The following is a 26,848-nucleotide window of genomic DNA, read 5'->3' on the forward strand; positions in this document are numbered from 1 at the left end:
TTCAGTAACGTTATGGCAATCCAGTTCAGTAACATTAACAATCCAGCACAAGCACACACAGTAACACCTATACTTGGGCAGTGTAAGTATGACAGGAAGCTACTTACATAGACCCAGGTTGGTGCCAAGGAGGTATCCAGGTGCAGAGAGCGGTAAGCAAGTCGGGCGGTGATGACGTCACCGCCGTACTGCAGTAACACCGCTGCGTCCCTAGTAACCAGGTGGAGCGCCTGCATCTGTGGCAACGGCCACATCAGAGAAGAGGGGAGCGGCGTGACACATATGACACTATAACTGTGAGATCATCAATCCAAATTGTACTCTACCTTTTAAATAAACAGCACAATGAACACAGGACCAGATCTTGATAAAGCCTGTATGGCGAAACCTGTTGATCTATCCTGTGCTGTGTGCCACAACAAGAATTTAAAATATCTTGAAGTCTACTATTTTTACCTTTTCCAGCCAGCGTGGACGCTTGAAGAACGCTGAGGTAAGCAAACCGAAAGGGATCGAGCTGGCTGTGAGAATGGCTAGAGGCTTTCAAAAATCCAAAGTGAAGGAATAACCCAAAAGCAAGAGGAGCCTGTGAATATCAGAATATCACTTGTGTACCTGTGGATTGGTTTGGTTGGACTTCGGATTAAATGGTTTGTGATTGTGATAGTCTTAAGAAAGTCAATTTGGAGAACTTCTGCAGTTCCTTACACAAACATTTATGACATGCAATGAGACTTTGATTTTCATTGGATACAATTATAAATACCAATAATTTCTGTTTCTTCTCTGAAAGCATCTTTTTACAGTTTTTAGAGGTTTTATTTCTGCATTACATTAACGGATATTGTTTTTGTTTAAAATATATGTGTATATTAGGTTACGGTATATGCCATATACACCTTAGCTCTTTTGTTTGGATTGTTTTCAGCTGCAGCTGATTTGGGAGACGTCCCATCTTGCTATTAACCTTTCTCTATTTTAAATATAATAAATGATATCTTTTAGACCACTTAATTTGAGAGTATTATTATAGGGGATTTGCTTTGAGCGCCCCCCTTAACTGCACTATTTGTTTCAAGTATTCCTGAGTTCATTAGGGAGGTTCCAGATTTATGAGTGGATAAACCTCTCGTCTTATCCCTCTAGCGCACCCCTTATCTCCCTGTGTTTTATTTTTATGACAAGTCTAGATATAACTAACTAGTGTCACAGCATTATTGTGATCTTTTTTGCACATTAGTAATAAAGAAATGTTGCAGGAGTAAATCCACAGGCTAGTGAGCCAATTATGGGCAGCATATGTGCATAGCCACAAAAAACTATTTTTATTCAGATCTCGATTGCACTGTATTTCGGCTCTGGAGGTGACTTTAACTTCAAAGGGGTTAAACATGTTTTTGCAAATATAAAATACCGTAGCACATTAGACGTTTTATTATTATTCTTTTTTATGTCCCAGTAAAACAAAAAAAAAAATTCCTTATTAATCACTTATTTTCTGGACAATACAGATTTGCAAAACATGCAAAGACAATATAAAAATAAATCAAAATGATGCATTTCATCCAATAAGCCTTTTCTTATTAGATTGCAAGTTAATAGTAAATTACACAGGACTTTTAGTGATCCCAAACTAGTTTAGGAATATAATACCTTTAAACTTGATGCTGAACAGTGTAGCAGGAGCTGTAGAGACAGGTTTGTGTCAAACGATTTGTTCAAAATTTCTTATTGCCAGAGGGCCCATAACAAAGCAAAGAGTTAGATATCTGCAGGCAACTAAGATGGTTTTGATCTGATTTGTCCAGGTTTTCTGAAATTCTTGCTGAAATATGTTTTAAATTAGTCATCAGTTCAACAAGCAGTCAGAACACAGGAATGTAGATCATTATCTTCCTAGAGGAGAAATAGTTCACAAGCCATGTAAAAAAATAACTTTTTTATTGAATTACCTAACACTTTGCTTTCATAACGTTAATCCTTAGCAATACATAACTTGTTTTAAATGGGATCTTCTTAACAAGATTTTCATTTTTGTTTTTGCAATAATGTATTCTCTATAGCTGAACTAATGTTGCAAGTTATTTGCGTGAGATATCGATTACCTTTATGTAGTTGGAAAAATAAATTCTGATTTCTAACTTGGTCTACTAATTTATAATGTCATTTCTCGTCCTAAATAGAAATAAGTTTCAGAAGATGTCGTTCATCTTTGCATATATTTCTGAATGTATCAAGCCAATTGTACATTTATGTTTATATTCATAGAAAGCACTGGGGGGGGGGGGGGGTTGTAATCACAATCGTTTAGAAAAGTTTATCAAATTATTTATCTACAAAAATATCTAAAATATTGGAAACTCAAAATTGAAATGTGCAAAAATGCAGTTAAATTTGAAATAGATGCATTTTTGCCGTATACTTCTAGTATGTTATTACGTTTTTTCTGCGGATTACACACATATCCTGTGAGGGCCTGTGCACCTGTATTAAAGCTCAGAGAGCTGAAGATGGCTGTATTGCTTCTTTGAAGATGTTATTGGTCTCAGAGAAGCCACCACTGACTCTCTGAGAAGGTGCGTAGTTTGAATACTGGTGCACGGACCCTCACAGAATATGTGTGTATGCTGCAGAAAAACAGTAATTATTTTTACTAGAAGCATTGTTGCTAACGGAGTATATCGCAAACATGCTTCTATTTCACATTGAAATGCATTCATGCACATTTCAATTTTAACCTTTCTATTAAAGGTGAATTTGTCGAAAAATTATTAGTGATTGTGATTGATTCATTATGTCTAATCATATTTATCTATCATGAATGATGACAGCACCATTATACAGGTAGTCTCCATGCTGGTCTTCAAACGTAAAGTTAAATATCCTAAAAAAACAGAGGTGTTGTTGATAGGACCTATGGGGGCTTAATACCCAATTTATAGAAGAGTTCCGTTTGTTGTTGCACAAGCAAATTGTGGGACTATTTTTTCTATTTATTTTATTTCCATGCATTACATTTGTTTATGGAGTCAGTTATTGATTATAACTAGCAATCTGTGTAGCTTGTCTATATTTAGATATACACAGTATATAACTGCCACCTGTATGTGGGGATAAATGCTACATACCATTTTAGTATATGTGATTATAGACCATCAAAATGGCAGAATCTGACAAATAATCAAGGGTGGAACCAAGAGGGATGAAACAAAAAAGTCTAATAAATTACAGTAACATTTTAATAAGCATCTGTTTATGTGGTATCACTGTTTATTGTTTCCATGTTTGTGTCCATCTGATTAGTCCATGATGTTTTTGCTGTTTTTTTTTCTTTTCTTTTTTTTTTTTTTGCTTGAAGTCAAGGTGGAAAGGGCTATTAAAGGTAAAGGATGTGTTGAAATAGCTTTGTGATATGTGAAGTGAATAGTTACATTTATCTACTGTGGTGGTGTTTTTGTCTTTTTGTGTATGTTATAAAGTAAGTTTATTTTTTTGAATAGAAATATGCCTCTAGTTCTGGCATATAATGACCGCGGAGATGTAAGGCAGCATTGTGCAAGCATTTCACCAGAAATGCTGGCGCAATGATAAATGCGGACAGCGTATGCTGTCTGTATTAAGTGATGTCAAGCGGATATGATTCGCTATAGCTGGAAATTAAACATTGCCCTATGATTTCATATGTTAAACATAATTAAGCTTCCTAAACCTATTTGGACAAAAGTATATGTTAATTTATTATCCTTCAAACTTGGTGACGCACCTATATGGAGAGAAATTAGCATCTTATTTTACTGAGCATCATGTTGTAAAGCAAGTTTCTCTCCTTAACATAAAGCATATTAGTGACCTCCCCTTAATGAGATACACAGGTCCTAAGGTAAGCATTGCCTTTTAAACAATCTTTGATGAGTCATCTTATAGAATCCAACCAAACTAGAGAGCTGTAGAGAGTTGGGTTTTTTGGCAGTATGTCAGGAAGTTCTATTGACAGGTAGACATTATCCATATCCTGCATAGTATAGACCTGAATTGCTTGACCATCTGCCTAATCATTGGGTTGGACAAAGCTAGGAATTTATACTTCCAAATAAAGGTGTAAAAAGTGTTAATGTACTACTGACATAAAAATTAGATTTTTGCAGCTGTGAGATAACTGACTACAATCTAAGGGCCAGAATGTCACAAGTAGAGGGGGATCTTGATAGGAGAGCTTGCCATCCACGAAAATATCATAGTTAGATTTTTTGATGGAAGGAGAGGTTTCTTTCATAAAGGTGGTGAGATTCCACAAGCCATTACTCCTGGAAAATACCACTCCTGACCACTAGGAGGAGACAAAGATTCTCAAAACTCCAAGAGCCCTTTAAAAACCCTCCTACCTTACTGAAAATTAGTCTTATCTTTGCATCCGCAGGAGGAAGGTGAGGAATGAAGGTGCTCCAGATGTTCTTTGGAGAACCCTCCTACCTTACTGAAAATTAGTCTTATCTTTGCATCCGCAGGAGGAAGGTGAGGAATGAAGGTGCTCCAGATGTTCTTTGGAGAGGGATCCTCAGGACTATTTGAGTCCCAGTTTCCCCTCGGAGAGCTCCTGTTTGACAGAGGGAAGCTTTTAGAGTATGGGGTAGTGGCACAATTACACCCAGTGGAAGTTAGTCACAGGCCTGCCACAGGTGTCTTAAGGACTGGTCCCTAGCCTCCTACTGGGGTATCATTGTTATACTCTCTCTCTCTCTATATATATATATATCCTCTGCAGTCACGCGTACAGCACTGGATTGGATGTCTAGTGGAAGCAGTATTTTCCTGCAAGTGTTAAGTCCAGTAGTGTGGGTACCTACTAGGTAATTATGGGGTTTGTTATTGTAGGCACTCAATTAGCCTATAGGCTATAATAAAGGACTTAAGGGATCTTTATAGAATTTTACATCTTTTATATTTTGTTTTCGTGTGTCTAATTTTTAAGAACGTTATAATGCTTGTAGGCTTATTATTTGTTTTCTAATAGTCCACTGTGTTTTATGTCTTTGCACTCTTTTGTTTTCCATGCTTTGGCTTTTTTAGCACCTTGCCAGTTAGTATGCTTTGGGTTTGCATGCACATGCATGTATCTAGCTTTCTTAGCATTGTTGACGTACGCATGTAGGCTTTTAGCATGCTTCGGTTTTCGTGTGCATAGTTTTTAGTGCGCTTTGTTAGTTTGCGGACTTGTCGGTTGATTCCTTGAATCCTGTGGCTTGGCTTTAGTTTTTTCCCCTCTGCACTGCCCAAAGTGCACATGACAATTACGACTTTAGCCTTTTGATTTACTATTCCCTTTGAGGATAGCTGGGTTTTTTTTGTTTGTTTTTTCAGGGACCCTATGGATAATAAAATCGGACACACTCTTTTTTCTCTACAAGGTTTTCCTGTTTTCAACAGCTTTGATATTGCTTGGGAATTGCATTCCCTTCACTTTTATGTGAAAATGAGTCTAGTTCTTTCTCCTCAATTATGAGTTTTATCTCTTGAGATTTTTTTGTAGACTATACCATCCGACTTTCTTTAAAGGATCAATTCAGATTCAAGTTCAGTCTCTATTCTAATGGTTTATTCACCACTACAGTCTTCTGGCGGCATTCTTTATTCGTCGCACTTGGGCTATAATTAATATTATCTGGGAGTTGAGGAGAGCGCAAAGAGTTGGTTTCCTCAGGTGGCGAGGTTACCAATGAACTTTGTGCAATCTTCTTGGTTCTCACACTTGGCCTTTTCTCAAATGAGACACGTCTAATTTTTTTTTCAAATTAGACAATGTCTCTGCTGTGGAATATTTTGATCTTTGAAGGGGAACCTCTAGTTTTCTTATCAATGAAGGAAGTAACTTGAATTTATCTGGTCTTTACCACTGACTCCATATTCTTCTTTTTTTTATCTCGGGCCTTTTAATTTAAGGGCCCATAGATTAATCTCTTGATTCATAAACTAGGTTTTATTTTCCTTCACTAGCTAGAGGAGACCTTTATTCAGGCAATGCAGCCTGGAAAAAGTTAGTTTTTCACTAGTTTTGATATCTCAATCGTTCCTGGTGTGATAAACATAGCTTTTGCCAATATTTCTCATAATTTTTAGAAATTCTTTAATTTTTACAAAATATCGGCTAGATTACGAGTCTTGCGTTATGAGCTGTGTGGTGCTAACGTGCAGTTTTCTCTCACCGCTTATTTACCCACAGTGCTTGTATTACGGGTTTTTACAAACCCGGCGTTAAAAGGCAAGAAGTGAGCATTGAGCAAAATTGTGCTCCTTACCGCACTCCAATACCAGCGCTGCTTAAGTCAGCGGTGAGCTGGTCATACGTGCTCGTGCACGATTTCCCCATAGGAATCAACAGGGAGAGCCAGCTGAGAAAAAGTCTAACACTTGCAAAAAAAAGCAGCATAAAACTCAGTAACGCAGCCCCATTGATTCCTATGGGGAAATAAAATTTAGGTTTACACCTAACACCCTAACATGAACACCGAGTCTAAACACCCCTAATCTGACACGTATTAACCCCTAATCTGCTGCCCCTGACATCGCAGACACCTGCATTATATTTATTAACTTCTAATCTGCCGCTTCGGTCACCGCCGCCACTTACATTATACTTATGAACACCTAATCTGCTGCCCCCAAGATCTACATTATATTTATTAACCCCTAATCTTCTGCCCCCAATTTCGCCACAACCTACCTACACTTATTAACCCCTAATCTGCCGCCCCAACGTCGCCGCCACTATAATAAACATATTAACCCCTAAACTGCCACACTCCCGCCTCGCAAACATTAGTTAAATATTAACCCCTAATCTGCCGTCCCTAACATCACTGCCACCTACCTACATTTATTAACCCCTAATCTGCCGCCTCCAACATCGCCGCCACTATACTAAATTTATTAACCCCTAACCCTAACACCCCCTAACTTAAATATAATTACAATAAATCTAAATAAAAATTAATATTATTACCTAAATAATTCCTATTTAAAAATAAATACTTACCTGTAAGATAAACCCTGAGCTAGCTACAATATAATTAATAGTTACATTGTATCTAGCTTAGGTTTTATTTTTATTTTACAGGCACGTTTGTATTTATTTTAACTAGGTAGAATAGTTATTAAATAGTTATTTAATAGCTATTTATTTATTTAATAACTACTTAGCTAAAATAAATACAAAAGTACCTGTAAAATAAAACCTAACCTAAGTTACACTAACATCTAACACTACACTATAATTAAATAAATTAACTAAATTAACAACAATTAAATAAATTAAATTAAATTAGCTAAAGTACAAACCCCCCCCCACTAAATTAAAGAAAAAAACAAAACAAATTACAAGATATTTAAACTAATTACACCTAATCTAATAGCCCTATCAAAATAAAAAAAAAGCCTACCCAAAATAAAAAAAACCTAGCCTAAACTAAACTACCAATAGCCCTTAAAAGGGCCTTTTGTGAGGTATTGCCCCAAAGTAATCAGCTCTTTTACCTGTAAAAAAATACAAACAACCCCCCAACAGTAAAACCCACCACCCACACAACCAACCCCCCAAATAAAATACTATCTAAATAAAACCTTAGCTCCCCATTGCCCTTAAAAGGGCAGTTAGCACTTTTGCGACCCAAACCCTAAGCTAAAAAATAAAAACCCACCCAATGCACCCTTAAAAAAAACCTAACACTAACCCCCTGAAGATCGACTTACTGTTCTGAAGACCGGACATCCACCCTCAAGGAAGTGGCAGATGTCTTCATCCAACCGGGCTGAAGTCCTCAACGAAGCCGGGTGAAGTCTTCATCCAAGCCGGGTGAAGTGGTCCTCCAGACGGGCAGAAGTCTTCATCCAGACGGCATCTTCTATCTTCATCCATCTGACGGTGAGCGGGTCCATCTTCAAGACATCCGACGCCGAGCATCCTCTTCAAACGAACAGCCAATAGAATGCGAGCTCAATCCTATTGTCTTATTGGATCAGCCAATAGGATTTTTTCTACATAATTCCAATTGGCTGATAGAATTCTATCAGCCAATCGTAATCTAAGGGACGCCATCTTGGATGACGTCACTTAAAGGAACCGTCATTCAGTAAGAAGACTTTGTTTGAAGAGGATGCTCCGCGTCGGATGCCTTGAAGATGGAGCCGCTCTGTGTCGGATGGATGAAAATAGAAGATGCCGTCTGGATGAAGACTTCTGCCCGTCTGGAGGACCACTTCACCCGGCTTGGATGAAGACTTCTCCTGGCTTAGTTGAGGACTTCGGCCAGGTTGGATGAAGACTTCTGGAGGATGGATGTCCGGTCTTCAGAACAGTAAATAGATCTTCAGGGGGTTAGTGTTAGGTTTTTTTAAGGGTGTATTGGTGGGTTTTATTTTTAGATTAGGGTATGGGCCGCAAAAGAGCTAACTGCCCTTTTAAGGGCAATACCCATCCAAATGCCCTTTTCAGGGCAATGGGGAGCTTAGGTTTTTTTAGATAGTATTTTATTTGGATTTTGATTAGGTGTAATTAGTTTAAATATCTTGTAATTTGTTTATTATTTTCTGTAATTTAGTGTTTTGTTTTTGTTTGTACTTTAGCTAATTTAATTTATTTAAATGTTAATTTAGTTAATTTATTTAATTATAGTGTAGTGTTAGGTGTTAGTGTAACTTAGGTTAGATTTTATTTTACAGATAAATAGCTAGGTAGTTATTAAATAGTTAATAACTATTTAGTACCTATTCTACCTAGTTAAAATAAATACAAACTTGCCTGTAAAATAAAAATAAACCCTAAGCTAGATACAATGTAACTATTAGTTATATTGTAGCTATCTTAGGGTTTATTTTATAGGTAAGTATTTAGTTTTAAATAGGAATTATTTAGGTAATAATATTAATTTTTATTTAGATTTATTGTAATTCTACTTAAGCTGGGGGTGTTAGGGTTAGGGTTAGACTTAGGTTTAGGGGTTAATACATTTAGTATAGTGGCGGCGATGTTGGGGGCGGCAGATTAGGGGTTAATAAATGTAAGTAGGTGGCGGCGATATTAGGGACGGCAGATTAGGGGTTAATTTTTAACTAGTGTTTGCGTGGTGGGAGTGCAGCGGTTTAGGGGTTAATATGTTTATTTTAGTTGTGACGATGTCCGGAGCGGCAGATTAGGGGTTAAAATTTTTATTTTAGTGTTTGTGATGCTGGAGGGCCTTGCTTTAGGGGTTAATAGGTAGTTTATGGGTGTTAGTGTACTTTTTAGCACTTTAGTTATGAGTTTTATCTTATGGCGTTGTACCATAAAACTCTTAACTACTGACTTTTAAATGCGCTTAGTGCTTTTAGAAATTTTAAAAACTCTTCTTTAAACCTATGAATGGCTTAAGCATTATTTTGAAAGTGATTGTTTATTTTGCAGTATTTTCACCAGAAGAGTGTCTGCTTTGTTTTCTTTTCCTTGTGAGGTACCTTATCTTATATTATTTTCTTTTAAGATAAGATTTTTTTTGTTTGCATTTTTAAAGGTTCTTTTCATTTGTCCATGTATGAGTCACAAAACTAAAGTCATTACTTTTGCTTCCTAGTTAAAGCGGTTGTTAAAGGGACAGTTCACCCAAAAAATTTCTCCCATTTAAATTGTTCCCAATGATCCATTTTACCTGCTGGAGTGTATTAAATTATTTACAAGTAGCTACTTTACTCCTATTTCGGTATTTGAAATAGCTGATTTAGCTTGTGGTTTCACAACCTATACTGAAAGTTTTAATACTGGAGTTTCAGCTTCATACTTTATATACACAAATAAAACTGAAAATGCAATTTCTCATACATTTTATACTCTGCAACTGGTATAACAAGTCATTGAAAATAGACTAATATAAAAACAATTTTACAGTGTACTGTCCCTTTAAGTGTGGCTTCTTGGAAGCAGGAATTAGGTTCTACTTTATGGGCTTTTTAAAAGGAGTCTTCTGTTTTTTAGCTTGGTCTTCTTTACTTTCTTTTCTTTTGGGATAGCTTTTAACTGGAAAGTCATTCAGTCTTAGTGGTTGGTAATTAGGTGTCTTCCCACCCATTTACTCATGGATTCCACAGCCTGAGAGGGGGTTTAAATGGCTCTTGGAGTTTTGAGAATCTTTGCCTCCTTTTAGTCGTCAGCAGTGATATTTCCCAGCAGTAATGGCTCATGTACTCTCACTACCATCAAAAAAATAATTTATCAGGTAGGCACACATTATATGTTTAGGTTATAGGCTAAAACTAATGTTAAGGTCAGAATAAGAGCTTGGTGTAGCTAGTTGGCTGGTATGCATTGTTAGTTGTGGCATTGTAGGTCAGGCAACATTGTGTCACTAATTTCAGCTGCTATATTATAACTGCTGAGAGCCAACTACAAACCTTAGTCATGCATACTCATCATTTTGTATATTTGTTATAAATCTCTTGGGATTTGTGCAGGGATTCTTCCTTTACCTATTGCCGAATAGCCTTCAACTTTTATCAAAGCTGCACAATATTTTCCACTGCCTTCTCAAACAGCAGCACCTGGAAGGTGAAGGCTTTGTGAGAAAAACCACAATGGTTTAAAGAGGGTGTTATCATTTGCTTAGCAATTCATCAATATCATTGTATACCTATAAGAATAAATATATTGATATAGTATCAATGTAGTTATTTGCCAACTACCAAATAAGTCAACTATAAAGTTATTGCTCAAACAAGAAAATGTAGTGGTTGAATTACTGAGGTATTAGAATATATTGGAATACAGCTACTGCATAATGTGTTTGCATCTGTAATGCATATGTATGTGAGTGAATGTAATTAAAGTCTGCAGATCATTTTTTAAATGAAGATACAGTGATTTCTAATTAAAGGGACATAATACCCTAATGTTGAAACACATGAAAGTAATGCAGCATAGCTGCAGAAAGCTGACTAGAAAATATCACCTGAACATCTCTATGTAAAAAAAGGAATATATTTTACCTCAAATTTTCTATGTATTCACATCCCACTGTAAAGAGACTTTAAGCAGCCTGTCAGGATGCTTGTCCCAGGACTTGCAAGGGAGTGTGCCTCTGTCATGTGTAGGCACAGTCATGTTATTTTCCTATTCAGTTTAAAGGGACATAAAACCCAAATTTTTGGTTTCATGATTCAGATAGAGAATACAATTTTAAACAACTTTCTAATTTACTTATATTATCTAATTTGTTTCATTCTCTTGGTTCATCATTTGTTGAAGGAGCAGCAATGCACTAATGGTTTCTAACTAAACACATTGGTGAGCCAATCACAGTCAATATATATATATATATATATATATATATATATATATGCAGCCACCAATCAACAGCTAGAACCTAGGTTCTCTGCTGCTTCTGAGCTTGCCTAGATAAACCTTTCAGCAAAGGATAACAAGAGAAAGAAGCAAATTAAATGATAGAAGTAAATGGGAAAGTTGTTTAAAATTGTATTCTCTATATTAATTATGAAAGACAATTTTGGGGTTTCATGTCCCTTTAAGTAAGTTCTATGAAATCTCATGAGATCACAGCAAAGGCAAAACATTACCTCAGCACTGCTAAAGCTGATTGGCTATTGTTTTTTTTGTTTTTGTTTTTTTGTAGCTTTACAGTAGCTGAATAGCATAACTATTTACACAGCACTTACTCTGGTGAGCTGAAGACATTTTGAGTTAAAATATCATCCTTTTTTATATAGAGATGCTCAGTTGATATTTTCTTGTCCGCTTTTTACAGTTATGCTGCATCACTTTCAAGTGATTTAGCATATGCGTATTATGTCCCTTTAAAGTAGTATTTTCCCTTGTCAGCATTTTGTACTTTTTATTGTGCTTGTGATTTGTCCCCAGCAATCAGAGAGACAAAAGAGGCTTTGGAAAATGTAAGTGTGGCCGTAGAAGTACTGCAAGAAGCCACCAACAGATTGCATGCAAACCTTACTGAAGCCAAGTTGCAACTCAACAGCACACTCAGTGATCCGGCCTGCTCAACTGATGTTGCTATGAAGCCGTGTAATGTTATAAAAAACTCTTTAAGCCAGTTAACGATCAATTCAAATTTCAGCGCGGTAAGTAAGATCAACTTTTGGAATATGTATATTTTTAACATGTGTTCGTACAATGCTTTTGTCAAGTCTTTAGGCTTAAGGAAGTAGTGTATAACTGGTAGGCATTACTTATTCCAGCATATTACTGGTTCTTAATAAATAGATCTTGTTTTATGTAACTTTCTTCTATACTTTATAGTTACCGGATGTAAGCCCACATCTGTTCAAGTTAAATAATGTCCTCAGAACTGATCTCAGCAACTTGGTTCAAAAGGTAAGCAACATTCTACCCTATTTCCAGTGGTTTTTGAGCACTATTATGTTAAGTATGAGCACTATTATGTTGAGTATGAGCACTATTATGTTAAGTATGAGCACTATTATGTTAAGTATGAGCACTATTATGTTGAGTATGAGCACTATTATGTTGAGTATGAGCACTATTATGTTGAGTATGAGCACTATTATGTTGAGTATGAGCACTATTATGTTGAGTATGAGCACTATTATGTTGAGTATGAGCACTATTATGTGGAGTATGATTCTTACATGAGACACTAATGCTGCTTCTCTGGGTGAACTGTTTTTCGCTAATATCTTCATCTTAACCTGCAGCATTAGGTACCCAACTTCTGTTGTTATGTGTTTAGTATGTGTTTAACCCCATAGTGCAGTTAAATACTATAAAGATCATTTTGTAAAAAGTCCATCAAAATATTAGAATGTGCCCTTCACAAAACAAATGCGACTATTTTAGATTAAATATACTATAACATTTGTTTATTTATTTTTCCAGTTAAAGACTTCCTTTGTTTTTTACTTTTTTGTTTTTTTGTGAGTAGTTGGCTAGGTAAACTGCCGGCCACCACTGCCTGGATGATGACCAGACAAGATTAAAATGGATTCATTTGATTATATACCAAATAAAAATTAGGGAAACCTTTAAGGGTCAGTAAAGTCAAAATTAAACTTTGGTTATCCTGGTAGATTGTGCAATTTTAAACAACTTTCCAATTTACTTCTAATATCAAAGTTGCTTTGTTCTCTCTGTATCCTTGGTTAAAAAGTAAATCTAGGTAGGCTGGTAGGAGTGAGCAGCGTGCATGTGTCTTTAACAATCTATGGCAGTAGTGTTTGCAGCTATGTATAACATGCTATGCAAACACTGCAGCCGGATGGCTAAAGGTAAGTGCACGCTCCTAAAGTCACCTAGGATTACTCTTTATGAAATTATACCAAGAGAACTAAGCAATACTGGTAATAGATGTAAATTGGAAAGTTGTTTAAAACTTCATGATCTATCAAATCCATTTAAGTGTAATTTTGACTTTACTGTCCCTTAAAGAAATTACAATGCTAAACATTTTTTTAAATCCCCGGAAAATTCACAATTAGCAGATTTAAATAGAAGCTATACACTTTTTGTGTATGAAGCAAACATAAAGTATCTGAGCCTAAAAAAGACCAAATGAGCAATCACCTATTTGGAATCATACTGAATTAGTTACAAGCTACAGAAATGTAAACACTTCCTATGGTGCATAACATAATACAGACCTTCTTTTTAGTTCATTAAAGGGACACTGAACCCAATTCTTTTCTTTTGTGATTCAGATAGAGCATGCAATTTTAAGCAACTTTCTAATTAACTCCTATTATCAATTTTTCTTCATTCTCTTGCTATCTTTTGAAAAAGAAGGCATCTAAGCAATTTTTGGTTCAGTATGCTGGGCAGCACTTGTTTATTGGTGGGTGAATTTATCCACCAATCAGCAAGAACAACCCAGGTTGTTTACCAAAAATTGTCCCACATCTAAACCTACATTCTTGCTTTTCAAATAAAGATACCAAGAGAATGAAGAAAATTTGATAATAGGAGTAAATTAGAAAGTTGCTTAAAACTGCATGCTCAATCTGAATCACAAAAGAAAATGTTTGGGTTCAGTGTCCCTTTAAGGATTGTTCAATGTTTGTTTTAATAACTATTTACCAAAGCTCATCTATCGGGGCTTATAATAAACTGTTATTTACTTTCTTTTCCATTGGTCATGTCAGCTAGAAACCTTCTACTTTATATATGTTGTTAGGGGAACTCCCCAAATTAATAATCTTATTGGAAATCTCTCACCTATGGTATTACAGTTCAGTTGTAACTAATTAGAATGGACTAGAATGCTTTAAAAGGGGAAAAAAACACTAACTGAATTCAAAGGTTTTGAATCCCAAATTATAATCCATTGTAATGTGGGCTGTGGAGGTTAGATTAACATAGAGATACATATAGATACATTACTAAAGAGAGATATGTATGTATGTATGTGTATGTGTGTGTGTGTATGTATATATATATATATATATATATATATATATATATATATTTATATTTATATACACAGTATGTGTGTGTGTGTGTGTACATATGTATTAATGTATTTATATGTGAATGCATTTACAGCCATATATATTCATATAAACACATAAATACATATATAGACATATATAAGTGTATTGGTGCCTTTTCCCGTTCTGTTGGTGAAAACATCTAAAAAAACATATTTATGCAATATTCATCTTTAATACAATTTTAACTATGTATTTACTGTAAATATATTACATTCCAATGTTCTTTACATAGCAGAATAGGTTTTAAGTATTTTTAAATATATTTCTATATATATATATATATGTATATATCTATACATATCTGTATATATCTATATATATATCTATATATATATATATATATATATATATATATATATATATATATATATAATACTAGGCGATAAGCCTGCACAGAGGGCAGTCTATTTTTTTAAAAAAACTACAAACCCCAAAGCTAAAATTACACAGGGCTTTTGTAGGGCATTGCCCTAAGTTAAACAGCTATTTTACCTAAACAAATTACTAATTACAGTAAAACCCCCTACCCACCAAACCCCCTAAAATAAAAAAAACCTAACACTAAAAATTGCCTTAAAAGGCCATTCAGCTTTTTCCCTGGGCAATCGGCTCTTTTCCAGCTTAAAAAGCACTAATCTAAAAAAAAGCCACCCCAAAAAATAAAAAAAAGCCTAAGACTAAGCCCCAAATAGGTACTCACCGTTCCTGAAGTCTGGCGGAGAAGGTCTTCTTCCAGGCGGCTCCATTGTCTTCTATCTTCATCCGGAACTAAGGCGAAGCGGAGGTGCGGAGCTGTCTTCCCCAATGTGTGGAACCTCAGCAGCGGTCCTCAATGGCGGCAGCATGAAGGCTCCTCTTCATCCGATGTCCGTTGTACACTGAAGATTGAATGCAAGGTACCGCAATCAATTTGGGGTACTTTGCATTCCTATTGGCTGATATTTTGAAATCAACCTATAGGATTAGAGCTACTGAAATCCTGTTGGCTGTTCAAATCGGCAAATAAGATTTTAATAGCTCTCATCCTATTGGCTGATTTCAAAATTACAGCCAATAGGAATGCAAGGTACCCCAGTAAATATGGGGTACCTTGTATTCAATCTTTAGTGTGGGACGGGCGATCACATGAAGAAGAGCCTCCGCGCCGCCGAGGATCACTGCCGCCATTGAGGACCGACGCTGAGGATTCATGTATCAGGGAAGCGGCCTTCACTCCGGATGAAGATAGAAGATGATGGAGCCATCTGGAAGAAGACCTTCTCCGCTGGACTAAAGGAACGATTAGTACCTATTTGGGGCTTAATGTTAGGATTTTTTTAAATTTATTTTATTTTTAAGATTAGGGATTTAATAGGCTGGAAAAGAGCTGATTGTCCTTTAAAAGGGCAGTAAAAGAGCTGAATGCCCTTTTAGGGGCAATGGGTAGTTTAGGCTTTTTTAGTGTTAGTTTTTTATTTTGGTGGGTTTTATGGGTGGGGGTAGTTACTGGGGGGGTTACTGTTATGGGGGATTTAGTAATTTTTAAATGTAAAAGAGCTGTTTGTGAACTTAGAGCAGTGCCCTGCAAAAAGCCCTTTTGGGGGGGAGTTATTTTCATAGGGATTAGGTTTACATTTTTTTATTTTTGATAATTTTGTTTATCTTTTTCTGTAATTTTAGAGTTTTTTATTTTTGTAATTTTAAATTATTTTTTGTAATTTAATGTTAGGTTTTATTTAAGTATAACATAGTATTGTGGTTAATTTAGGGGGTGTTTGGCTAGGGGGGCTTAGTAATTAAATTAGTTTGCGTTGTGGGGGGTTGGCAGTTTAGGAGTTATTAGGTTAATTAGATTTATTGCGATGTGGGGGATTGTCGGTTTAGGGGTTAATAGGTTAATTAGGTTTATTGCGATGTGGGGGTTTGTCGGTTTAGGGGTAAATAGGTTAATTAGGTTCATTGCAATGTGGGGGTTTGTCAGTTTAGGGGTTAATAGGTTAATTAGGTTCATTGCAATGTGGGGGTTTGTCAGTTTAGGGGTTAATAGGTTAATTAGGTTTATTGCGATGTGGGTGTTGGAGGTTAAGGGGTTAATATTTTAATTATGTTATTTGCGGATTAGGGTTTAATTACTTTTTTATTTTGCGATGTTGGGGTTTGCGGTTTTGCTGTTTAATAGTTTGTGCCTTTTAAGGGCCATTGGTTGTTTAGTATTAGATTAGGGGGTGTTTTTATTTTTGGGGGGGATTTTTTATAACGGTATTAGTTTAGGTTTAAATTTTTTGTTTTGGACATCCTACACTCTTGATATGTTTTGTGACGTTGTTGGATAGCACCCAGTTTTAATGGTTACAGCCACCCCGACTACAATATCATTCTTCATATCAAATTGATTATGTTTTAAAGGGCAAATTTAATAAAACCATATCTCCTACCTCAAACCTCCTGTCCAATTTGCTGCAATAGACTGAACATTTTGTTTGCAAAACCTATGCAGGCGGGGTGGGGGCAGATTATATAGAATGCTTTGTGTATATAGGTAGATAAATGTATTGGCATGTGCATCTCTCATAAAAAGCATAGCCTGCAATCAAAGTCAAGTAAAATAGTACACAAAACGTACATTACAGTGCACCTATTAAAAAATGCACTTAAAGGAATGTTCATTAATTATGTAGTTGCTTTATATATCTTGTGATTTATCTATTTTTGAGCAATTATATGTGGTATTTGGCAGCAGGGATTTCATATATTTATAGAGTTTTCAATGTTATTACTTTTACTCTCACATGTCACCGCCATAACCTTAATGTACTTTGTTGAATATGTAATTTGTTTTTAAGTTTCTACCATATATCAAAAACCTATAGCATACTGATTGACAAGTTGTGAAGAATGAAAGCCTATCATTAAGTATGCTGTGCCTCCATATCTTATGGATGATTTATGAATTAATAAAAGTATGTAGACTCTTAGAAAAATATTGTTAGAGCATTATGCATGATGATTGGAAGATCTGTTTTATAATATTAAAATATCTGTTTAAACCTGTTTTTGTTTTACTTGCTTAGGGTTATGCTGCATTTAATAATACACCAGAAATGGTACATAACCAGACAAGAAATATTGAAGAAGGTAAGGAACATATACTGAAGTATTTGTTCTGCTTAATTTACCTCCAGTGACCTATTTTTAGTTGCACAACCAAAAACTAATCATGTTTACTTATCATTCTACTAATAATGCTTTTAAAAAATAACCATAATATAAATGCACAACAACATATTAGATGTGTCAAACAATAAACAATTTCTAAAGTAGCAGACAAATAAGATCATTTTAAAACATCTCTTTTATTGACATTACATTATAACAGAGTGACTATTTGGGATATAGTATAAAGCTAGAGAAATACTCCAGGACACTTACACCAGTAGATTTTTAGCAACCAGGACACCATTTGTAGAGACTGCAGAGATCTGCACAAATTCTCATTTAGGGCATCTCAAATACTAGTCAAAGATCCTTCCTTAGCCTACAACATTTAACATTTTGCTTAAGGATCAGTACATCTAGTTTATTTCTATGATCTAATTTGCTCTGTTCTCTTGAATGAAACATTTTGGGGATTCATGTTCCTTTAGTTTTAATAGATGTGGAAGACCAAATGTATTGTCTTTTATTATCATTATTATTGCCAGTTATTTGTAGAGCGCAAACAGATTATGCAGTGCTATAAACATGGGTATAATATGCAAAGGTAGCATTTATAGGGGACAAATGGGTAGGGGTCCTGCTTTTCACACACCATCTCTTCTAATAAAGATGTAAAAGGTAGAATATAACTTTTCTTTACATTAGATAAAAATAGTTTGGTATGAACTAGAAAAACTCAATGGGGTAGATTTATTAAATGTTATTAAATGTCTATATTGGCTATATTCTCTATAGCGAATCAGGTCTTCTCGACATAGCTAAATGCCGACAGCATACGCTGTCCGCATTTATAATTGCACAAGCATTTCTAGTGAAATGCTTGTGTAATGTCGCCCCCTGCTCACTGGTGGCGAATCGGCCGCTAGCAGGGGCTGTCAATCATCCTGATCGAATCATATCGGGATGATTTCAATCCGCTACCATTCAAGAGAACAAAGCGAATTAGATAATAAAAATAAACTAGATTTTAAACTTGCCTGCTCTATTTGAATCATGAAATATAGTTAATTAATTCAATATTGAGGATAAACGCCTAATAATTTTGAATGCGGCTTTTCAGGTATCCAATGATATTTATTAATGAACTGTACAATTAGTAATTCCTATTATTTTAATAATGTAACATTTCACTGGCTTCACTTTACACAAACAAATGTTTAATCAATCTAGCAAAATCTATTACTGTATCGGAACTAAAACTTTACAATTATTTATTTAATATTCAAACAGTAACTCACTGGACACTCTACACTTTATGGTTTCTCTAACTCCCTTTACTTATCCTACTTTGTAATCATATTACCTTAATACTACAGTGCTGTGTAATATGTTGGTGCTTTCTAATTAAATGATAATACTATGATCAAGCTAGCAGTTACTGAGAGGGATGACGGGTGAGTGGACCCATCTGTTACAAGAGTGGTAGCTGTTTGATTGAAAAGTGTCAGATTAGGAATAATAGCTATGGGTAGATGGTGGCTACCTGGTTTAATGCAGTTAATTAGTTCCTCTAGCTTGTGAGGCTGGTGCTGGATTTTGGTAAAGAGAAGCATGGGTGAGGGTGTGAAGAAGATGGCTTTAGAGGACAGAGAGGAAATAAGCTTAGCTGCTAGACTGTAACACAAACATTGTATGCAACTTTGGTTTTCTAAGTCCTTCCAATCTATTTGAATAGCTGCCTTAAGTTAACATGGTACAAATCCACTGTAAAAAAACACACAATAACTGGGTTTTGTCATAGATTGGAATGGCTCTGAATTTAAACAGTCATGTTGGATGCATCAAACAGCTCTTCCAATGGGTTGTAATAGACCAAAGTTATTAGCAATAATTATGTTTTGAATTAACCATATTTCTTTACAATGAATAACAGAACATAGAACTTCATGCATAGTTTTACATCTGATAGAACCTACATATCTAACACTTATGACTATATGACACGCTTAATTCAGTCTATAAACATATATATTAGCAAGTAAAAGTCTAGGGAGTAGAAAATACATTATTTTACTGAAAACACACAATGTGCCGATGTATTTAACAAATGTTATGTTTATTTTTTCATTACTAATTTCGTTTTTTTGGACCTGATTTGGAATAATGCACAGCCATTCCTTGTAAGTTTTGTGCAAAGTATGGTTCAGATCTTTTTCATTACCGTGTATCTCATCCCTCCTTCACAACCACCTCCTAATTATATGTTATCCACCCATCAGTTAAAATATATGTTGTGCTTGAGATTCATTTTTATTTAGCTTTTTGATTATTTGAGCATTTTATCAATCAAACAAAACATGGTTACCAAATCTTTTTTGTGTAAGTTCTGGGACAAATGTGTCTTGTTTGTAGTTTTGATGCTCTGACTTCTTTTACTAAATTAAGTTCTTCAAAAAATCTGGATTAAAAAAATAATGCACAACCTTATAGTGATAAAATTATTTTTGTAAATAAATGTAATGTATGATGCCAATATATTTATTAGAAAGGAAAGTGTTCATCATTTTGCTTAAGAGCTAAGCACAATTAAACACTTTTGATACTGTAGAAAATCTTTTTGATTTTTCTTCATATTAAGTATTTTTTTATGAATATGCCATATTTTATGAGCATAATTCTAGTTAGTACATTGCTGCCTTAGTATTTCTTCTATATGCAGATATGGTGGCCCATAGCTACTATTTAGATAATGTGAACTACAAGGTAAATGTGCATTTATGTTTAATACTTCAGACATAAAAAAATTCCTGGGTGAAAGTTGAATATTAAAATAGTAAAACTTATTCTTGTAAAAACTATTCCCTTTCAAGTTTTAACTTCATAAAACTATATTGATCGTTCTTGAAAATTAGCCCCAGGGCTAAAGAAAATATTTCAAATTCCTAAACCCAATTTACAGGAGAAAAGTTACTTGAACTTTTTGGTATTTCGAACTTTCCACAGCATTTTTAAAATCCCTCATTCAAAATCTGTTCAAATTGTGGAGTATGTACTGTGTTGTGTTTGCGTTTATCTGTGGCATGTTTTTTTTTTCCATTATGTACATTTCTTAAATAATTAATTCCATGTGTTCATATTGTTTGCCTCAAAGTTGTTGTAAAATTGTTGTATTGGTCCTGGAAAAAGTAAGTTGGTTGTAAAAAATATATCTTTTTATAGAACCAGATCAAAAATCTTTATAAGGGAAAGATACAGATTATTTTAAATAAAATACATTTGTTTGTTTATTTGTATCAGCTGATACCAAGAATGAATTAACTCAAAATACGGCCAACTTAAAGTCTCACTTTCCGCTTAGCCCTTGCGGGCAGACCTGGACATCTATAAACTATTACAACCACCTTGCTTCATATTTGTTTTTAAATTAATTTCTTCACATTTTATACTAATTTATGTATAACTTTATTTTTTAGATGTGAAAAATATTTTGGATTCTGTTGGTTCTAATATCACAAACTTTTCCAAAATGATTCCCGTCCTTCATGTGCTATCCAACTTAACATCCTATCTTACTCAGAGTGAAATGTATGTTCGGGATTATTACCCTGTGGTTGAGCAGTATGATTTTTACAGGTATGGGTTATTCATGTATATTTAGATTCTTGTATATTTTTTGTGAGTTATAGTATCATATAGTACATTAACAAAATATTGCCAGTTACAAGAGCAAAGTGAGTTTCTATTTTCAACTTATTACATTTAAAAAACATTAGATGTCACATATTTTATACTTTTATAACTCGAGGCATATAGTGGCATGCTCAGTATTAGTAAATCCAAGAATAGTAAAACATATTTCAAAACTTTAAGTCCTACTGATATGATGTAGGCTGTTGAATTTCTATGTGTTAATTGATAGATTTTATCAATTTTTTTTGTGGTGCGTTCATCCTGCTAGAGAAGTATTTTATCTTCAGATAGATATTACCCCAATCTGCATGTCACCACTTCAAGACCTAAAGTGATTTAACCCCTTAAGGACCAGTCCTATGATTACATCCAATGTACCAGGCTTCAAGAGGTTTTTTTGTTGTTTTGTTTTTATACATTATGATATAGGGCCTGATGATCACCGGCATGGAGTATTGCAGGTGTCTCTCCTTCATATCCAGAACCCTGCATAATGAGATAAAATAGCTCTTAAGTTAAAATTTTTCCTTATAAAATTGTTCTAGGAACCTTGCAGTACAGAGTGGAGATCTTTAGACCATCAGGCCCATATAATGAAAAGGCCAATTACCCTTAAGGGACACTGAACACAAATTTTTTCTTTCTTGATTCAGATAGAGCATGACATTTTAAGCAACGTTCTAATTGACGCCTATTATCAATTTTTCTTCGTTCTCTTACTATCTTTATTTTAAAAGCAGGAATATAAATCTTAGCAGCCAACTGATTGTAGGTTCAGCACCATGGATAGTGCTTGCTTATTGGAATCTTAAATTTACCCACCAATAAGCAAGAAAAATTGATAATAGGAGTAAATTAGAAAGTTGATTAAAATTGCATGCTCTATCTCAATCATGAATAAAGAAATCTGGGTTTAGTGTCCCTTTAAGTGCATTTTAATTTTGAAGAAATATAGCAATATAGCTCACTTGAGTTGGGTTATGATCAAGTAGATTTAATCAGTTCTCCTCCACCAAGGTTATTTCTTTCTTAGGTTCCACGTAATCTGAAAGGGCTGTGCTTCGAGATGTTACTGTATAATTCTATAATATTTTTAGCTACTTCTTAGACATTAAAGTCTAAACAGATTTGCAAAGATTTTTCATTACAAGATGAATTAACTTCAGTCTGTCCTTTAGGTCTATAATCTGGTCAATTTATGATGATAAATCTGTAGTGTACTTGCTTTTTTTTTAATGAAATCATTTTTATTGAGTTTTTTTGCCAGATATTAATACAATTTTCAGAAACAAAAGAATAACAGTAACTAAGCATTACATAAAGTATTAAGCATGTCTTCCAGGGTTTAAAGTCTCTGGGTTTTTTCGTAGAAGAATAGTCCATTTATATCCTATATTGTTTCAAAGTTGTTTGCATAGTTTATATTTTATACATAAACATGCAATGTTGTATCATAAATATCTTAATTAAAGTAGAACAAGAATGAAAATAACTTTCTTCTGTTATGTGTGATCAGTCCACGGGTCATCATTACTTCTGGGATATAACTCCTCCCCAACAGGAAATGCAAGAGGATTCACCCAGCAGAGCTGCATATAGCTCCTCCCCCCTACGTCAGTCCCAGTCATTCTCTTGCACCCAACGACTAGATAGGATGTGTGAGAGGACTATGGTGATTATACTTAGTTTTTATGACTTCAATCAAAAGTTTGTTATTTTAAAATAGCACCGGAGCGTGTTATTACTTCTCTGGCAGAGTTTGAGGAAGAATCTGACAGAGATTTTTTACTATGATTTTAACCGGAGTCGTTAAGATCATATTGCTGTTCTCGACCATCTGAGGGAGGTAAAGGCTTCAGATCAGGGGACAGCGGGCAGATGAATCTGCATTGAGGTATGTGGCAGTTTTTATTTTCTGAATGGAATTGATGAGAAAAGCCTGCCATACCGTTAAAATGACATGTATGTATACACTTCAGTATTCTGGGGATGGTATTTCACCGGAAATACTGTGTTAAAGGTCACTAATCCTTTTAATAACTATTCTCATGTTAAACGTTTTTGCTGGAATGTAGAATCGTTTACATTGCTGAGGTACTGTGTGAATAAATATTTGGGCATTATTTTCCACTTGGCAGTTTTTTGCTTTAATTGTGACAGTTTCGTTTCTCTTCACTGCTGTGTGGGAGAGGGAGGGGCCGTTTTTGGCGCTCTTTGCTACGCATCAAAAATTCCAGTCAGCTACTTTTATATTTCCTGCATGATCCGGTTCATCTCTGACAGATCTCAGGGGTCTTCAAACTTCTTTGAAGGGAGGTAAATTCTCTCAGCAGAGCTGTGAGAATTCTTATAGTGACTGTGAATAAAAAACGTTGTTTTGTTTTCTTATGTACAAATTTAATTAGTGTTGTTTTTTACTAATGGGAACAAACCTTTGCTAAAAGTTGTGTTGTTTTAAAGTTTGATGCTATAACTGTTTTTCAGTTCATTATTTCAACTGTCATTTAATCGTTAGTACCTCTTTGAGGCACAGTGTGTTTTTTTGCTAAAAAAGATTATAACCAAGTTGTAAGTTTTTTTGCTAGTGTGTTAAACATGTCTGACTCAGAGGAAGATATCTGTGTCATTTGTTCCAATGCCAAGGTGGAGCCCAATAGAAATTTATGTACTAACTGTATTGATGCTACTTTAAATAAAAGTCAATCTGTACAATGTGAACAAATTTCACCAAACAGCGAGGGGAGAGTTATGCCGACTAACTCGCCTCACGCGACAGTACCTGCATCTCCCGCCCGGGAGGTGCGTGATATTTTGGCGCCTAGTACATCTGGGCGGCCATTACAGATAACATTACAAGATATGGCTACTGTTATGACTGAAGTTTTGTCTAAATTACCAGAACTAAGAGGCAAGCGTGATCACTCTGGGGTGAGAACAGAGTGCGCTGACAATGCTAGGGCCATGTCTGATACTGCGTCACAGCTCGCAGAGCATGAGGACGGAGAGCTTCATTCTGTGGGTGACGGTTCTGATCCAAACAGATTGGACTCAGATATTTCAAATTTTAAATTTAAATTGGAGAACCTCCGTGTACTACTAGGGGAGGTCTTAGCAGCTCTCAACGATTGTAACACCGTTGCAATACCAGAGAAACTGTGTAGGTTGGATAAATACTTTGCGGTACCGGCGAGTACTGACGTTTTTCCTATACCTAAGAGACTAACTGAAATTGTTACTAAGGAGTGGGATAGACCCGGTGTGCCGTTCTCACCCCCTCCAATATTTAGAAAGATGTTTCCAATAGACGCCACCACTCGGGACTTATGGCAAACGGTCCCCAAGGTGGAGGGAGCAGTTTCTACTTTAGCTAAGCGTACCACTATCCCGGTGGAGGATAGCTGTGCTTTCTCAGATCCAATGGATAAAAAATTAGAGGGTTACCTTAAGAAAATGTTTGTTCAACAAGGTTTTATATTACAACCCCTTGCATGTATCGCGCCGATTACGGCTGCGGCAGCATTTTGGATTGAGTCGCTTGAAGAGAACCTTAGTTCCTCTACGCTAGACGACATTACGGACAGGCTTAGAGTCCTTAAACTAGCTAATTCTTTCACTTCGGAGGCCGTAGTACATTTAACCAAACTTACGGCTAAGAACTCAGGATTCGCCATACAGGCACGCAGGGCACTGTGGCTAAAATCCTGGTCAGCTGATGTTACTTCTAAGTCCAAATTACTTAATATACCTTTCAAGGGGCAGTCCTTATTCGGGCCCGGTTTGAAAGAAATTATCGCTGACATTACGGGAGGTAAGGGCCACGCCCTACCTCAAGACAAGGCCAAAGCTAAGGCTAGACAGTCTAATTTTCGTCCCTTTCGGAATTTCAAAACAGGAGCAGCATCAACCTCCACTGCACCAAAACAGGAAGGAGCTGTTGCTCGTTACAGGCAAGGCTGGAAGCCTAACCAGTCCTGGAACAAAAGCAAGCAGGCCAGGAAACCTGCTGCTGCCCCAAAGACAGCATGAACCGAGAGCCCCCGATCCGGGACCGGATCTAGTAGGGGGCAGACTCTCTCTCTTCGCCCAGGCCTGGGCAAGAGATGTTCAGGATCCCTGGGCACTAGAGATCATATCTCAGGGATACCTTCTAGACTTCAAATTATCTCCCCCAAGAGGGAGATTTCATCTGTCAAGGTTGTCAACAAACCAGATAAAGAAAGAAGCGTTTCTACGCTGCGTACAAGATCTGTTAACAATGGGAGTGATCCATCCGGTTCCGTGGTCGGAACAAGGACAAGGGTTCTACTCAAACCTGTTTGTGGTTCCCAAAAAAGAGGGAACTTTCAGGCCAATCTTAGATTTAAAGACTCTAAACAAATTCCTAAGAGTTCCATCGTTCAAAATGGAAACTATTCGGACAATCTTACCCATGATCCAAGAGGGTCAGTACATGACCACAGTGGATTTAAAGGATGCTTACCTTCACATACCGATCCACAAAGATCATCACCGGTATCTAAGGTTTGCCTTCTTAGACAGGCACTACCAGTTTGTAGCTCTTCCATTCGGATTGGCTACGGCTCCAAGAATCTTCACAAAGGTTCTGGGTGCCCTTCTAGCGGTACTAAGACCGCGAGGGATTTCGGTAGCTCCGTACCTAGACGACATTCTAATACAAGCTTCAAGCTTTCAAACTGCCAAGTCTCATACAGAGTTAGTTCTGGCATTTCTAAGGTCGCATGGATGGAAAGTGAACGAAAAGAAGAGTTCTCTCTTTCCTCTCACAAGAGTTCCATTCTTGGGGACTCTTATAGATTCTGTAGAGATGAAGATTTACCTGACAGAAGACAGGTTAACAAAACTTCAAAATGCATGCCGCGTCCTTCATTCCATTCAACACCCGTCAGTAGCTCAATGCATGGAGGTGATCGGCTTAATGGTAGCGGCAATGGACATAGTACCTTTTGCACGCCTACACCTCAGACCGCTGCAATTATGCATGCTAAGTCAGTGGAATGGGGATTACTCAGATTTGTCCCCTACTCTGAATCTGAATCAAGAGACCAGAAATTCTCTTCTATGGTGGCTTTATCGGCCACACCTGTCCAGGGGGATGCCATTCAGCAGGCCAGACTGGACAATTGTAACAACAGACGCCAGCCTACTAGGTTGGGGCGCTGTCTGGAATTCTCTGAAGGCTCAGGGACTATGGAATCAGGAGGAGAGTCTCCTTCCAATAAACATTCTGGAATTGAGAGCAGTTCTCAATGCCCTTCTGGCTTGGCCCCAGTTAATAACTCGGGGGTTCATCAGGTTTCAGTCGGACAACATCAACCATCAGGGAGGGACAAGAAGCTCCCTAGCAATGATGGAAGTATCAAAGATAATTCGCTGGGCAGAGTCTCACTCTTGCCACCTGTCAGCAATCCACATCCCGGGAGTGGAGAACTGGGAGGCGGATTTCTTGAGTCGCCAGACTCTTCATCCGGGGGAGTGGGAACTTCATCCGGAGGTCTTTGCCCAAATACTT

General features: G+C 36.1%; 1 protein-coding gene across 1 annotated transcript in view; it reads left to right on the forward strand.

Annotated features, from left to right (window-relative positions):
* PROM1 (prominin 1) overlaps positions 1-26,848 on the forward strand; it is a 395,265-nt gene that overhangs the window by 256,801 nt on the left and 111,616 nt on the right. The window contains exons 7-10 of the mRNA XM_053704117.1: positions 11,894-12,111; positions 12,290-12,364; positions 17,544-17,607; positions 21,102-21,261. Coding sequence (XP_053560092.1) covers positions 11,894-12,111; positions 12,290-12,364; positions 17,544-17,607; positions 21,102-21,261 — 517 coding nt within the window. The remainder of the gene's footprint in view (positions 1-11,893; positions 12,112-12,289; positions 12,365-17,543; positions 17,608-21,101; positions 21,262-26,848) is intronic.

This window comes from Bombina bombina, chromosome 2 (assembly GCF_027579735.1).
Source record: "Bombina bombina isolate aBomBom1 chromosome 2, aBomBom1.pri, whole genome shotgun sequence".
Taxonomy (NCBI): domain Eukaryota; kingdom Metazoa; phylum Chordata; class Amphibia; order Anura; family Bombinatoridae; genus Bombina; species Bombina bombina.